Source organism: Cervus elaphus, chromosome 14 (genome assembly GCF_910594005.1).
Source record: "Cervus elaphus chromosome 14, mCerEla1.1, whole genome shotgun sequence".
NCBI classification, from domain to species: domain Eukaryota; kingdom Metazoa; phylum Chordata; class Mammalia; order Artiodactyla; family Cervidae; genus Cervus; species Cervus elaphus.
Genome location: NC_057828.1, coordinates 49389846 through 49404815, shown reverse-complemented (window position 1 = coordinate 49404815; position 14970 = coordinate 49389846). Strand labels below are relative to the sequence as shown.

The 14970-nt window shown below is 42.9% G+C and overlaps 1 protein-coding gene across 10 annotated transcripts in view; it reads right to left on the bottom strand.

The window, feature by feature from the left end:
• Positions 1-14970, bottom strand: part of NPHP4 (nephrocystin 4) — a 138126-nt gene that overhangs the window by 58943 nt on the left and 64213 nt on the right. For 9 of the 10 annotated variants that reach the window (XM_043923291.1, XM_043923295.1, XM_043923293.1 and 6 more), the window contains one exon: positions 10416-10554. The exons of the other annotated variant lie outside the window; for it this stretch is intronic. In XM_043923291.1, the coding sequence (XP_043779226.1) occupies positions 10416-10554 (139 nt within the window). The remainder of the gene's footprint in view (positions 1-10415; positions 10555-14970) is intronic. 10 annotated transcript variants of the gene reach the window in all.

Sequence of the window (14970 nt, the reverse complement as noted above, 5' to 3'; positions counted from 1 at the left end):
AGATGGGGAAATGCAGGAAAACATGGTTACAGCTGGGAGGCAACCTTGTGGTAGAGGCAGCCGAGTGCAGGGAAAGTCACGGGACATGAAACCAGGCCCCTGATCCATCGGGTGGCCACCTGAAAATACCCTCTCTTTGAGAGCAGGACCAAGAGATGGTTTCCCTTTGGGGATCACCCTCCCAGCCCTTAACCCTGGGGTCAGTGGGGCTGGAAGTCTGAGCCATCCCGACAGAGTGTGTGACCCAGGACAGATGTCCCTTGCCCACATCCCAGTCATTCAGGGTAAAGACAGGGGATGCAGCAGAGGGCGGGGACTCCGGCTCGGGACTTTGACTGGACAACTGGACAACAGAAGTTCTTCATGCTGGGATTCCTAAGCCCGAGGATGACAGAGAAGCTCCCAGAGCCACCCTGTAAGGAAACCCTGCCAGGAAAGAAGCCGACGGGGAGAGCTTCCCCAGATGGATGGGGTGCGGGAGACAGACAGACACACCAAGTCATTACCATATCACTGAAGTGCCAGGACAGAGCCAAGACTCACACGCTCAACAAAAGCCATCCCTTCTTACACTGTATGTATATCCCATTGGTTCTGCTTCTCTAGGGAACCCTGACTAAACGCTCATTTTACCCACCTTGTTGCTGTTGTTCAATCACTAGGTCGTGTGCAACTTTTTACGACCCCATGGTCTGCAACATCCCAGGCTTCCCTATCTATCCTTCACTGCTTCCTGGAGTTTGCCCAAATTGGCCCACTGGTCAAATCTGACCCACAATCTGTGCTTATAAATAAAGTTTTATTAGAATACAACCATGCTCGTTCATTTACACATCCTCAACGGCTTTCACCAGCAGAGATGACTAGCCATGACAGAGGTCATCTGGCCCACAAAGCCTAAAATATCTCTTCAGTTCAGTTCAGTTCAGTCGCTCAGTCGTGTCCAACTCTGCGACCCCATGAATCACAGCACGCCAGGCCTCCCTGCCCATCACCAACTCCCGGAGTTTACTCAAACTCAAGTTCATCGAGTCAGTGATGCCATCCAGTCATCTCATCCTCTGTCATCCCCTTCTCCTCCTGCCCTCAATCCTTCCCAGCATCAGGGTCTTTTCCAATGAGTCAACTCTTTGCATGAGGTGGCCAAAGTATTGGAGTTTCAGTTTCAGCATCAGTTCTTCCAATGAACACCCAGGACTGATCTTTAGGATGGACTGGTTGGATCTCCTTGCAGTCCAAGGGACTCTCAAGAGTCTTCTCCAACACCACAGTTCAAAAGCATCAATTCTTCGTCACTCAGCTTTCTTCACAGTCCAACTCTCACATCCATACATGACCACTGGAAAAACCATAGCCTTGACTAGACGGACCTTTGTTAGCAAAGTAATGTCTCTGCCTTTTAACATGCTATCTAGGTTGGTCATAACTTTCCTTCCAAGGAGTAAGTGTCTTTTAATTTCATGGCTGCAGTCACCATCCGCAGTGATTTTGGAGCCCAAAAAAATAGTCTGACACTGTTTTGACTGTTTCCCCATCTATTTGCCATGAAGTGATGGGACTGGCCTTAAAGTCTGCTGACCTCTGCGAGATGGAGTTCAAATATGGAAAGAGAAACATAAATCCTGAACATAAGTTAATCAAATCAGGACAGGCATAACTGTCAAGTAGCCCACACACCATTCTCTATCGTATTCTCTAAGAGGAACGGTAGCCCACCAGGCTCCCCTTCCAAGGAATTATCCTGGCAAGAATACTGGAGTGGGTAGCCAGCCCCTTCTCCAGGGTATCTTCCCGAAGTAAGGATCGAACCCAGGTCTCCTGCATTGCAGGAGGATTCTTTACTATCTGAGTCATCAGGGAAGCCCCTTTATTTTTAGACCAGTTTTATATTCACAGCAACTGTGAGCAGAAAGGACAGAGAGTTCCCACGTATTCCCTGCCCCACAGACACACAGCTTCCCCCACTATCAACACCCCACACCAGAGTGTGACAGTATTCTTTTTGCTGGTCCTTTGTGTATTGTCTCTTTTTAAAAATGTGACCTCTATGAGGACAGGAGCCTGGAAGTTTACCTGGACATCACAGACTCTCAGTACGGCTTTCTGAATGGATGGGGTGTGGGGGTTAGTGCTGAGCAAACCTATGTGAATAAACACTCCCTCACTTTCTCTCAGAGTGCTTAATAAAAAACACTGGAAGCAGGGCCAACACGGAACTCTGCACCCGGGCAGGAATCCACTTTCCTGGATGGCAGCACAGGCACAGGTGTGTACCCATCAAGGACTCTGGAGTCCAGTAAGTCTGCACAAATGTTGCGTTTGCTCCCGATCTGGTGGTTGCCTTGTTTCCACTGAGATTTGGGATCTGTATTTATTTGGGCCAGTGATTGAGAGAGGTTATGAACATGTGGCCACTGCCCACCGATGCTGCCAGCTAGGAGGATGATAAGATCAGTGTGACTGACAGCCACTACAAAGCATGTGCCCCAATTCCAGGCCGTCCTGAGCACCCTGACCGATCTTCACTCATCTGACCCTCTCTATAATTCCTGAAAGCCTCTGCCCGTTTTTCTTTCCAGTTGTTTATCTCCTCCCTGTTGATCTTTCCATCATCGTTCTTCTTTCTAATCTTCTCATTCCTTCAATTAATTTTTAATGGTTTTACGTACTGCAAATATCTTTCAGTCTGAGGAACTGCTTTTTAACTTTGTTCATGGAATCTTCTCTCTTAGAAAACTTTCTTTATATGTTAACGTAATCACATTTCTCAATCTTCTCTTGTTGGTTTACACTTTATCTTGTTTAAGGAAGCCTTCCCAACCCCAGGGTCATAAAAATATTCTCAAATTTCTTCCTAAGACTCCTCAAGTGTTCTTTTTCATCTAAACAGTCCTTTCACCGATCTATTTTATAACCGAGGACACTGAGGGACAGACACAAGAAGCCACTGGCCTAAGATCATCCAGCTGGCAAGTCTGAATTGTCTTCAAAGCCACTTACACGCCACTATGTGTCCACTTCCTTTCAGAAACCACCACACTTTCAGAACTCAGAACACCAGTGTGAAGGTTCAGACATAACAATATGCAGAGACCTATCTCAGCATCATGGCTGCTATGCAACACCCACTGTCCAAATAGACCAGCTCACTCCCCCATCCCCCCATCAGGGCACAGGCAGGTCATTCCTGCACTTCAGCCACAAAACACGGAGGCCTTGTGAGCATCCTCATCCAGGCCCTGTGTCACAAGGACTCTCTGCAACAGGCACCTAGAAATGACAGTTCTCTGCTGTAAGGTATTAACTGTACATGCGCATGCGTGTGTTCTCAGTCGCTCAGTCGTGTCCAGCTCTTTGCAGCCCCATGGACTGCAGCCCACCAGGTTCCTCTGTCCGTGGGATTTCCCAGGCGAATACTGGAGTGGGTTGCCCTTTTATCCTCCAGGGGATCTTCCCAACCCAGGGTATTAACTAAACACTACAAAGTTGCTCTTTTAAGTGGTCCCCCCCCCCTCCCCTCCCCCCCCCCCCCCGTGTGGTGGGAGGTCCTCTTTTCCCAAATTCTCAACCTCATGCTGTCATTCAGCCAGCTCTTTCCAATACAAGGGAAATGAAATGAGTTCTCACTTTAATTTGCATTTCTCTGATTACTAGTGAAATTGAGCACTTTTTCATACATTTTGGTTATTCTGGTTTCTCCTCTGTGAACTCCCTTTTCATATCCTTTGACCATTTTTCTGTCTTGTCTTTTATTATTCCTTATTGATTGGGAACAGCTCTTTTTATCATTTTTCTTCTCTCTAAACATCTAATTAAAATTTCTAAAGTTCGGTCTTATAATCCATCCAGAACTTATGATCTGTTATTGTTGTTGTTCAGTCACCAAGTCGTGTCTGACTCTTTGCGACCCCAGAGACTGCAGCACTGCAGGTTTCCCTGTCCTTCACCATCTCCCAGAGTTTGTTCAAATTCATGTCCATTGAGCCGGTGATGCCATCCAAACATCTCATCTTCTGCCACCCCCTTCTCCTCCTGCCTTCAATCTTTCCCAGCATCAGTGTCTGACCTACTTGCAGTCTGAGGTATGGTTTGTATACAATATGAAATTGGGATCTGATTTTCTATTTTCCACAAGGACAGCAAGACCAATGCTGTTAATTGACTGGTGTGCCCTTACTCCCGTGGTGGGCGGCATAATAGCAATCCCCCAACCCAAAATGTCCATATTCTAATTACCAGAACCATGACTATGTTGTATTAACACTGCTAAGGGAACCAAGGTTGCAGATGGAACTAAGGTTGCTTATCAGCTGACCCTGAAATGCAGAGACTGTCCTGGATGGTCAGGGAGGGGGTGGGGGGTGCAGTAGGCAATGCTACTATGACAGTCCTGATGAGTGAAAGGGAGGCAGGAGGGAGAATCAAAGAGAGATTTAAAATGTAACTCTGGGACTTCCGTGGCACTCCAGTGGCTAAGACTCAGAGCTCCCAGTGCAGGGGACACCAGTCTGATCCCTGGTCAGGGAACTAGATCTAGCATGCCACATGACCAAAAATAAATAAATTAAATAAAATGTAACTCTGTTGCCTCTGAAGATGGAAGCAGGGGTTGAAGGTACAGCTAGCCTCTGGGAGCTGGAAAAGGCAAGGAGACAGATTCTCCCCCAGAGCCTATAGCAGGAACACAGCCCCAAGACCTGGATTTCAGCCTGTGAGACCTCTGAACTTCTGATCTCCAGAAATGTGGGATAGTAAGTGTACGGGGTCGTGCAGAGTCGGACACGACTGAAGTGACTTAGCAGCAGCAGCAGCAGCAAGCTCATGCTATTTTAAGCAACCAAGCTTATAGTAATTTGCTATAACAATTAAAGGAAAGCAATATGCTCTTTATCTATAGTTTGTCATGTATCACACTTTTTATCTTGTCCCATTATCTACTGATCTGTGTCTGTAGCAGTGTCACACTGTTCTAGTTACTATAATTTTATACTAAGTCTGCAAGTCAAGAAAGGGGAAGCCTCCCTTCTTCACAACTGCCTTGGCTATTCTTGAATGGACTTACCTGGTGGCTCAGGGGTAAAGAATCTGCCCGCAATGCAGAGACCTGGGTTCGATCCCTGGGTTGGGAAGATCCCCTGGAAAGGGGAAAGGCTACCCCCTCCAGTATTCTTGCCTGGAGAATCCCCATGGACAGAGGAGTCTGGTGGGCTACAGTCCACAGGGTCACAAGGAGTTGGACACAACTGAGTGACTAAGCACATACACACATACGCACACATTCTTGAATATGTAATTTTTTAATTTAAAAAGAAAAGAATACATCTTAAAAGAAAAATAAATGCAGTGCACAGCGAAGATGCTTTCTAGGGAGAGGGTGTGAGCTAAAACTCAAAATCATGAAGTAACGACACAGTCAGTGAATCACACACAGCACAAAGCAGCTAGGAAAAGCTTCGAAACCACTGGACTTATCACCCCTGGGGTGGAGGATTTCAACAGCCTAGAAACTGTCAACAGCAGGCAAAAACTTTACTTCTGACCAAACTCATTCTCCTGACTGAAACAAAAATTGTTTAACTAACAAAATACATAAGACAGCAGTTTTAATGACACTGGAATTCAGCAAGAAATGGTCCTAAGGAACTGGAAACAAAGAAGTAAGCCCTCCGACGGTCCCAAAATTAACATGTTGAGTGATTTTGCAGATTGCAGTGCAGGAAAGGGGAATGAAGAGCACAGTGGATCCCTGATTGGAAGGCTGGGCTAAGAGTTCAAGGAGACCAAAGAAACTGAAGTTTGCAGGGCTGAGCACAGACAGGAGAGGGGCACAGAGAGGGAACTCCAGCCACTTATAGAGGGTCCCCCTAGGATTCAGTAGGTCACTGACTCGGAAACTACCCAAGGATGGGGAAAGAGTCACCCCAAATATTAGAGGGGCCAGTACCCTGTGCTCACATGGGGCCATTCTCATAAACTTCATAATTCAAAGCCATCAGGCAAAGTTCCGAAGGAGGTCTTCTCACTTAGTAAGGAGTAATTAGCCCTAGACTAAATGCTCATGGGGTCTCATCTCACAACTCTTAAAGGCAAGGCCCTAAATGACCAAATAATTTCCAAAGTTCAGAAGTGTTTACCAGCTACCTGGACTTCCCTGCATGTCCAATGGTTAAGACTCCAAGCTTCCACTGCAGAGGGAACTAAGAGCCCACATGCCATTGGGTGTGGCAAATATATATATATACGTATATATACATATATATATATATTTGTCAACTATAAAAATATTTAGCAACCAAAAGGAGAAAACTCAAAATATCTAGAATCCAATCAAAAGTTATGACCATAGAGAAGCTGGAAGATAAAACCCAAATCAGGACAAAAACCAATCAATCAAAACTAACGTGCAACTGACCAAGATTTTAGAATTGGCAAACAAGGACATTAAAGTAGTGACAAACTTTGTAATGTTATCTCCAGATTCTGATACCTTGAAACTAAACTAGGTTAAAGTGAGAATTACTATATGGGTCATTTCAAACAGGATAAAATACTGGAATTTTAATTGTTGCACAGGTCTAAGTTCATCTACCTCTGCCACCTTAGGAGAGAAACACAAAAGCGTAAGTTTGTCAGTAGTTATAGCTATATTTCACTTCTGGAGATGAAAATGACAATATCTGTGAGGAAAATGCACTGGGTGGGATTCATGGCAGATCAGAGGCTGCAGAAGAAAAGAAGAGTGAACCTGAAGATGCAGCAATACAAAGTATCTAGGATTGGAGCACAGAGAGAAAAGACCACCAGTAAAACTGAGCAGAAGCTCAGCAGGGTGGGGCTTCCCACAGCTCCGCCACCTGATAAAGGCAAGACCGGGAGCCTCGAGGGAGAAGAGAGAGGAAGACAGAGAAAATAATCCAAGAAGGAATGATCAAAATTGTTCCAACTTCGATTTAAAAAAAAACAGAGCTCCAAGAAGTTCCATGAACACCACCAAAATTAGTTAAAGGACCATTTTGGGAAACAAAGGTAGCAGCACACTAGGCTTTAAATCTCCTCCAAGGACTTCTCTGGAAGTCCATGTTCCCAATGCAAGGGGCCCAGGTTCGAACCCTGGTCAAGGAACTAGATCACACATGCTGCAACTAACACATGCTGCCAAATAAATAAATAGAAATAAATATTTTAAATAATAATAAATAAATCTCCTCCAAGCCCCGCATGAAAACAGAAGGGGCAGCTGGGAAAGCAAACACAGAGCCCACAGGCCATGCCAATAGCCGGTTAGGCTGGAAAAGCCAACAGGGTCATCCTGTCCTGGCTGAGTTAATTCGATTAGAAGGCCTTCACACAAGCTGTCTGTTTACAGTGTCATAACTACACCAAAGTGTCATAACTACACGTGAAAATTCCTTTCCAGAAAAAGTACTTATTATTTTTCTGTTAACGATAGCTGTAGAGGTTTCTTCTCTAAGAAAATGATCTCTTCAGGTATTTCTAAGGGCCACAGTAAACTATATTTATTATTTTGAACTGCGTTTATTACATTTCACCACTGCCCTTTTGGGCTTCCCAAGTGGCTAGTGGTAAAGAACCTGCCTGCCAACAAAGGAGATGTAACAGACTTGAGTTCGATCCTTGGGTCGGGAAAATCCCCTGGAGGAGGGCATAGAAACTCACTCCAGTATTATTGCCTGGAGAATCCCATGGACACAGGAGCCTGGCGGACTATAGTCCATAGGGTCACAAAAAGCCGGACACAACTGAAGTGACTTAGCACGCACAGCACGCATTATCCTTTTGAATAGCTTAATTAAAAACCAGAATAATCATGTTTATATCAAATTAGAAAATACACATATTTTATAATTTCGGATACTATCTTTCTTTCATACTAACATTTCTTAGAGGTTGGCCTTTGTTTTATTTTTAAAATGTAATTGTGAATATGTCAAAGAAAGGAAGATACTAGAGTTAAAAAAGGGAACGGGTTTGACCTTTTGGTATTTTTTAACTATGTATTCTATACTTTCAATGCATTTAACTTTATCCAATAAAATTGTAAATTCATTCTAAACTAACTCTGGTGGAAAACACATGCCTGCCACCCACCATTCCAGGGGATTCTGGCAGATATTTCTCAAGTACAAGTAATGCTGCACATTTCAGTACCAATCATGTGTGTGTGTGTGTGTGTGTGTTAGTTGCTCAGTCGTGTCTGACTCTGCAACTCCATGGACTGTAGCCTGCCAGGCTCCTCTGTCCATGGGATTCTCCCAGCAAGAATACTGGAGTGGGTTGCCATGCCCTTCTCCAGGGGATCTTCCTAACCCAAGGATCAAATCCAGGTATCTGGCATTGCAGGCAGATTCTTTACTACTGAGTCACTTGGGAAGCCCATCACTTACATAAGATGTGATTATACCTGAGAATATTCTGATAAGCACAAAAAACTGGAAAGAATAAAACAATTAAAAACAACAAATGCACTGCCTTTTTGGGGAAAAAGGAAAATTCTTAATAATACAGTTTTTCCCGAAGCAATAAACGATCAAGTTTTGGTATCTGAATATTTTTAAACGTCTCAGAAAATCCTGGAGGACCATGAAGATGAAGGTCAACACATCCAGGACAGAGAAACAAGTGTGCTGCTGCTACCAACTGTGAGATTAAATTCAATGAGACCAGTTTCCAAAAACCAGAATCTCAACTGATAAAAAAAAGTCACTCCCAAACAACAGACTCACTGGCTCCTTTGTACCAGCAGCCAGGACCTGCTGCCCGAGAGACACTGGCCAGCCCTCCCTGGACACCCAGCAGCATCCATCAGAGGAAAGCCATCCAGATGGAGGATAGATGGACACTCAGCTCCCCTCTAGGGCTTCCACATTTGCTCATCCCCTACCTTTCTGACTTTCTAAGAGCCTAACTGCCCATGATTGAGAATGTTCCTTCAGCCAGTGAGATCCTTAGAAGCCAAGAGCCAAGAGCTCAGTGCTCTGTCAACCCTCCTGCTAACCTCCCTCTCTTCTCACCACCGGTGGGATTCCCCATTAGGACGCTGGCTTCCTGTCCTTGGGGATAAACTAAGAGGCCCTGAACACAAGGTACCAGCCTCAGCAGAAGGAGCTGGTACAGCCAACATGAAGCTGACAGCTGCAGTCACACACATGGGGACGGGGACATTGCCATCCATCATCATCCATCATCGACAGCCCTCCATCCCTTTTTTAAGGCCACACCCTGAAGTCGTGGCCTCCCCACTCCCAGACTGCACACCAAGGAAATAAAAAGCAGTTTTTAAAAACAACAAACACAAGGCTACATTATCAGTGCAACATAAAGTTGGCAGAAAAGCTATGACAAACCTAGTGAAAAGTGAAAGTGTTAGTCGCTCAGTCATGTCCAACTCTTTGTGATCCCGTGGACTATAGCCCGCCAGCTCCTCTGTCCATGGAATTCTCCAGGCAAGAATACTGGAGTGGGTAGCCATTCCCTTCTCTAGGGGGATCTTCCCAACCCAGGGATTGAATCCAGGTCTCCAGCATTGCAGGCAGATTCTTTATCATCTGAGCCATCAGAGAAGCCTAGACATCATATTAAAAAGCAGACATCACTTTGCCGACAAAGGTCCATCTAGTCAAAGCTATGGTTTTTCCAGTAGTCATATACAGATGTGACAGCTGGAGCACAAAGAAGGCTAAGTACAAAGAACTGATGTTTTCAAACTGTGGTACTGGAGAAGACCCCTGAGAGTCCCTTGGACTGCAAGGAGATCAAACCAGTCAATCCTAAAGGAAATCAACCCTGAATATTCACTGGAAGGACTGATGCTGAAGTTGAAGCTCCAATCCTTTGGCCACCTGATGTAAAGAGCTGACTCACTGGAAAAGACCTTGATCCTGGGAAAGATTGAAGGCAGGAGGAGAAGGAGGTGGTAGAGGATGAGATGGTTAGATAGCATCACCAACTCAAGGGACATGAATTTGAGCAAACTCTAGAAGACAGTGAAGGACAGAGGAGTCTGGCGTGCTATAGTCCATGGAGTTGCATACAGTCTTATCGATTGATATGACTTAGCAACTGAACAACAACCATAAAGTTGGCAGTCCATGGCTGTCAGCCAGCTTTTGATTCTTGAGCCCTGTGTCTGCAGGACACCCATGAGAGATGCCCCTTTAAGTGTCACCAACAGACCTTTCAAAGCCTTCAGTCAGGGAGCTAACTCATGGCTAAAGCACAAAGTGTTGGGCCAGGCTTTATCACTGTCCAATTCTATACCTCTGTAGTCAGCAAAAACTCAATCAACTGATTCCAGTTAAAGCAATTTACAGCAAGTATCTGATAAATGCCATTTACCTGGGCACACAAGGAGCTATGCCGTGAGCTTGAAGACTCAGCTCTCAGCACACACTTACTTGAAGGGGACACAGGTGGCTTCCTAAAAGACCGCCGCTCTGCCTTGGGGCCGCTTGCATTCCCTGTGGGTATGTCCGGGTGTTCTTCCGGGCTCAGCGAGTACTGGAACTGGACCGTCCCTGACTCCACCTGCTTCACCTATGATGGACCACAACAGGAGAAGTGATGGCCATGCTCCCTCCAACAGCACTGTGTGGTCAGAATAATTCAACCAGGAACGTCCGCCCAGTCCTAAAACAGTCATTGTGGATTACCCTCAGCCAAGCAGAAACCAACACCACCGCTCCAGTTTGAAAGCATTTTTACTTAACCTATGTTATGCTGACTCTTCTTATTTTGAGTTTAAACACATGTAACCACCACCAGCACCAGGTACAGAGCAGCCCCACCACCTAAAACGCTCGTCCATCCTGTGCATACCCACACCCAACAATCACTGAACTGCTCTCCACCTCTGTCTTCGGTCCTATAAACGGGGTCTCATGCTACAGAACCCTTGAGACTGGCTTTTTTCACTCCCTGGTAGGTGGATGAGACTCATCTGAGCAGTACCGTGTAAGCACAGCCGTTCTTTTTCATTACCAAACAGTTTTCTATTGTACCATGTGCCTCAGCATACTTATCCATTCACCCACTTAGAACATATGGGCTGTTTCCAGCTTGAGTGGTTATAAATAGAGCTGCTGGGAACACTGGTGTACATATTTCTGCATGGACATAAGTTTTCATTTCTCCATGTTTCATTTCTCTAAGAGTAAGATTGCTGGGTCATATGGTGCATGTATACTACATTTTACAGGAAACTGCTAAACTGTGACTTACTTCTGAACTCTGTATTCCATTCCATTAGTCTATGTGCCAATGCTTTTACCAACAGCACTTTATCTTGATTACCATAGCTTTAATGAAAGTGTTGAAATTGTGTAGCATGAATCTTCCAACTACACTGTTCTTTTCAAAATTGTTTTGACCCTTCTAATTCCTTTGCTTTTCTATATAAAGTTGAGAATCAGGGGTTTTCCTGGTGGTCGAGCGGTTAAGAATCCACCTGCCAATGTAGAGGACATGGGTTCGATCATCCCTAGTCCAGGAAGATCCCACATGCCAAAGGGCAACTAAGTCCATGCACCACAACTGCTGAGCCCGCACCCTGAAACTAGAAAGTGGCCCCTCCTCACCACAACTAGAGAAGGCCCTTGTGCAGCAACAAAGACCCAGTGCAGCCAAAAATTAATTACAGTTTAGAATCAGTTTGTCTCTATTTATTAAAAAATTATGTAAGGGTTTTGATTGAAATTGTATTAGATCTATAGATCAATTTGGAGAGAATTTGTATCTTTATCATGTGAGTCTTTCGATCCATAAAGAAGACCCTCCATTTATTTAGGTGATCACCTAAGAGTAATCAATGAGAAAAATGACATGCAGCAAAAGGAATATTTTATCATTTTCAGCACACAGATCCTGTACATATTTTGTTAGATTTATTTCATTGAGGTGGGGGTGCTTTGGAAATAATACTGCTTTTTAGATTTTGCTTCCCAACTGTATATATTTTGTTAGTATAAAGAAATGTCATTGATTTTCCATCTTGACCTCCTGCTGTATACTACAATCTCCCTAAATTTACTGTTTATTCTGGGAGTTTTTTTATAAATCCTTCGAGATTTCCTACACAGAAAATCATACTGTTTGCACATAAGAAGAGTTTTGTTCCTTTCTTTCCAATCTCTATGGGTTGTTTTTTTATTCTGTTTTATTCCTCTATTGTACCAGCTAGAACTTCCCATGCAATGTCAAATAAGATGCTGAACACTATGAGTGGGCATTCTTCACTTGTTCCTGACCTAAGTAAGAGGGAAAGCATTCAATTTTTCACCATTAAGCATGATGCTAGCTAAAGAATTTTTGTAGATACTATTGATCAAGCTGAGGAAGTTCGTCTTTATTCCTGTTTGCTCAGTTTTTGTCATAAATGGATGTTGAATTTTGTCAAATGCTTTGCCTGCATCAGTTGTTATTATTCATATGGTTATCCTTCTTTAGGCTATTAGAGTGAATTACATTTTCCAAAAGAAAATAGCCTTGCATCCCTGGGATAACCCCCCTACTTGGTCATGGTGTATTATTCTTCTTCTATACTGCTGGATGGACTTCCCTGGTGGCTCAGATGGTAAAGCATCTGCCTACGATGTGGGAGACCTGGGTTCAATCCCTGGGTCGAGAAGATCTCCTGGAGAAGGAAATGGCAACCCACTCCAGTATTCTTGCCTGGAAAATCCCATGGACGGACGAGCCTGATAGGCTACAGTCCATGGGGTCCCGAAGAGTCGGACATGACTGAGCGACTTCACTCACTTATACTGTTGGGATTCAATTCACTAATATTTTGTTGAGCATTTTGCATCTGAGTTCATGAGGAAAATGCATCTATGATCTTCTTTTCTTATATTGTCTTTTTCTGGTTTTGATATCAGGATAATGAAGACCTTGTTACATAAATTTGGAATTGTTCCCACCTATCCTATTTTCAAGAAGAGAATCTATACAATTGGTGTTGTTTTTCCTTTAAATATTTAGTACAATTTATAGTGAATGAAAGTGAAAGCCGCTCAGTAGTATCCAACTCTTTGAGACCCCATGGACTATGGCCTGCCAGGCTCCTCTGTCCATGGAATTCTCCAAGCAAGAACACTGGAGTGGGTTGCAGTTCCCTTTTCCAGATCTTCACAACCCAGCGATTGAACCCAGGTCTCCCACATTTCAGGTAGATTCTTTACCATCTGAGCCACCAGGGAAGTCCTCTATATTACATATTATAGTGAACAGGCCAGGATATTTCTTTATCAAAAAAAATTTAATGATGAATTCATTGTCTATAAAGTTATAGGACTACTCAAGTTATGCACTTCATCTTGGGTAAGTTTTGATGGTTTGCTGTTTAAGACAAACTGGTCCATTTCATCTAAATTTTCAAATTTATAGTATTTCCCCTAACATCCTTCTCATACCTGTGTGGTCTGTAGTGGTTATCCTTTCTTCCATTCCTATTATTAGTCATTTGTGTTCTCTCTTTACTTTTTCAGTCTTGTTAGAGGCTTGTCAAAGAACCAGTTTTTTATTTCACTGGCTTTCTCTAGTTTTTCCTCTATTGTTTTTCTGTTTTCAGTTATATTGGTTTCTCCACTTATATTTATTATTGATTTTTCTTTTACTTGCCTTAGGTTTATTTTCTGCTTCTTTTTCTACTTTCTAAAAGTGGATGATTAGATTATTGATTTGAGACCTTTTTCTGTTCTATATAAGCACTTAATGCTATAAATTCCCTGTAAATATACTTGAGCTGCAACCTACAAATTTTGATATGTCATATTTTCACTTTTGTTCAGTTCAAAGTATCTTTTATATTTTCTTAAGGCTTCCTCTCTGACTTATGGATTATTTAGAAATGCATTAATTTCCAAGTGTTTATAGTTTTTTATGTTATCTTTTTTATTGGCTTCTAGTTTAATTCCATTGTGACCACAGAAAATACCTTGTGTAATTTAAATTCTTTTAAAATTACTAAAATTTGTTTTCTGATCCAGGCTATGGTCTTTCTTGGTAAATGTTCCATGTGCACTTGAAGAGAATATGAAGAGAATATATCCTGACATTGCTGGGTGGACAGTTCTATGAAGGTCATTTAGATCCAGATGCTTCATAATATTGTTCAATTCTATATACTGGTGATTTTCTATCAGTGTGCTTATAGTTTAATCTAAGAGGAGTGCTGAAATGTCCAAATGCAACTGTGAATTTGTCTATTTCTTCTTTCCATTCTATTAGCTCTTTGCATTTTGAACCTCTGTGTTAGATACATACACTTTTAGGTTTACATGTCTTTGTGGTGAATTGACTCTTTTACCACAGGTGACATCCCCCTTAATTCCTGGAAATTTCCTTTGCTCTGAAGTCTACTTTGCCTGGTATTAATATAGCTACTCAAGTTTTCTTTTGATTTGTGTTTGCACACAATGTTTTGCCATCCTTTTGCTTTTGAAGTGAGTTCTTGACAGACAGCACATAGCTGGACCTTGAGATTTTCATGTCACCTGAAAATTTCTGACTTGAATTTGGTGCGTGCAGACTATTTACACTTCATGTAATTATTGGTGGGTCTGGGTTCAGGACCATCATTTTATTATGATTTGTTCCTTTTGTTTCTCATTCCTGTTTCCCTTTCCATTTTATCTATCTATTGGGTTTCTTACTATCTCTTGGTAGCTTATTTTTAGTGACTGCTCTAGGGTTTACAATGTAAATAATTTTTTCACAATCTACCCAAAAATCTATATTTTATTACTTCAAGTGGAATGCAGAAATTTTATCACCCTACAGGTCTCTTTATATTCCCCTTTATTTCATAGCTATCTTACCTATTATACCTACATACCTTAAAAACCCTAACAGACACAGTTATGATTTTTGCTTCAGCCATCAAACCCATTTTAAAGAACTCAAAAGAAGGAGAATAGTGTATTCTATTCATCATTTTTGTTGCTCTTTCTTCAT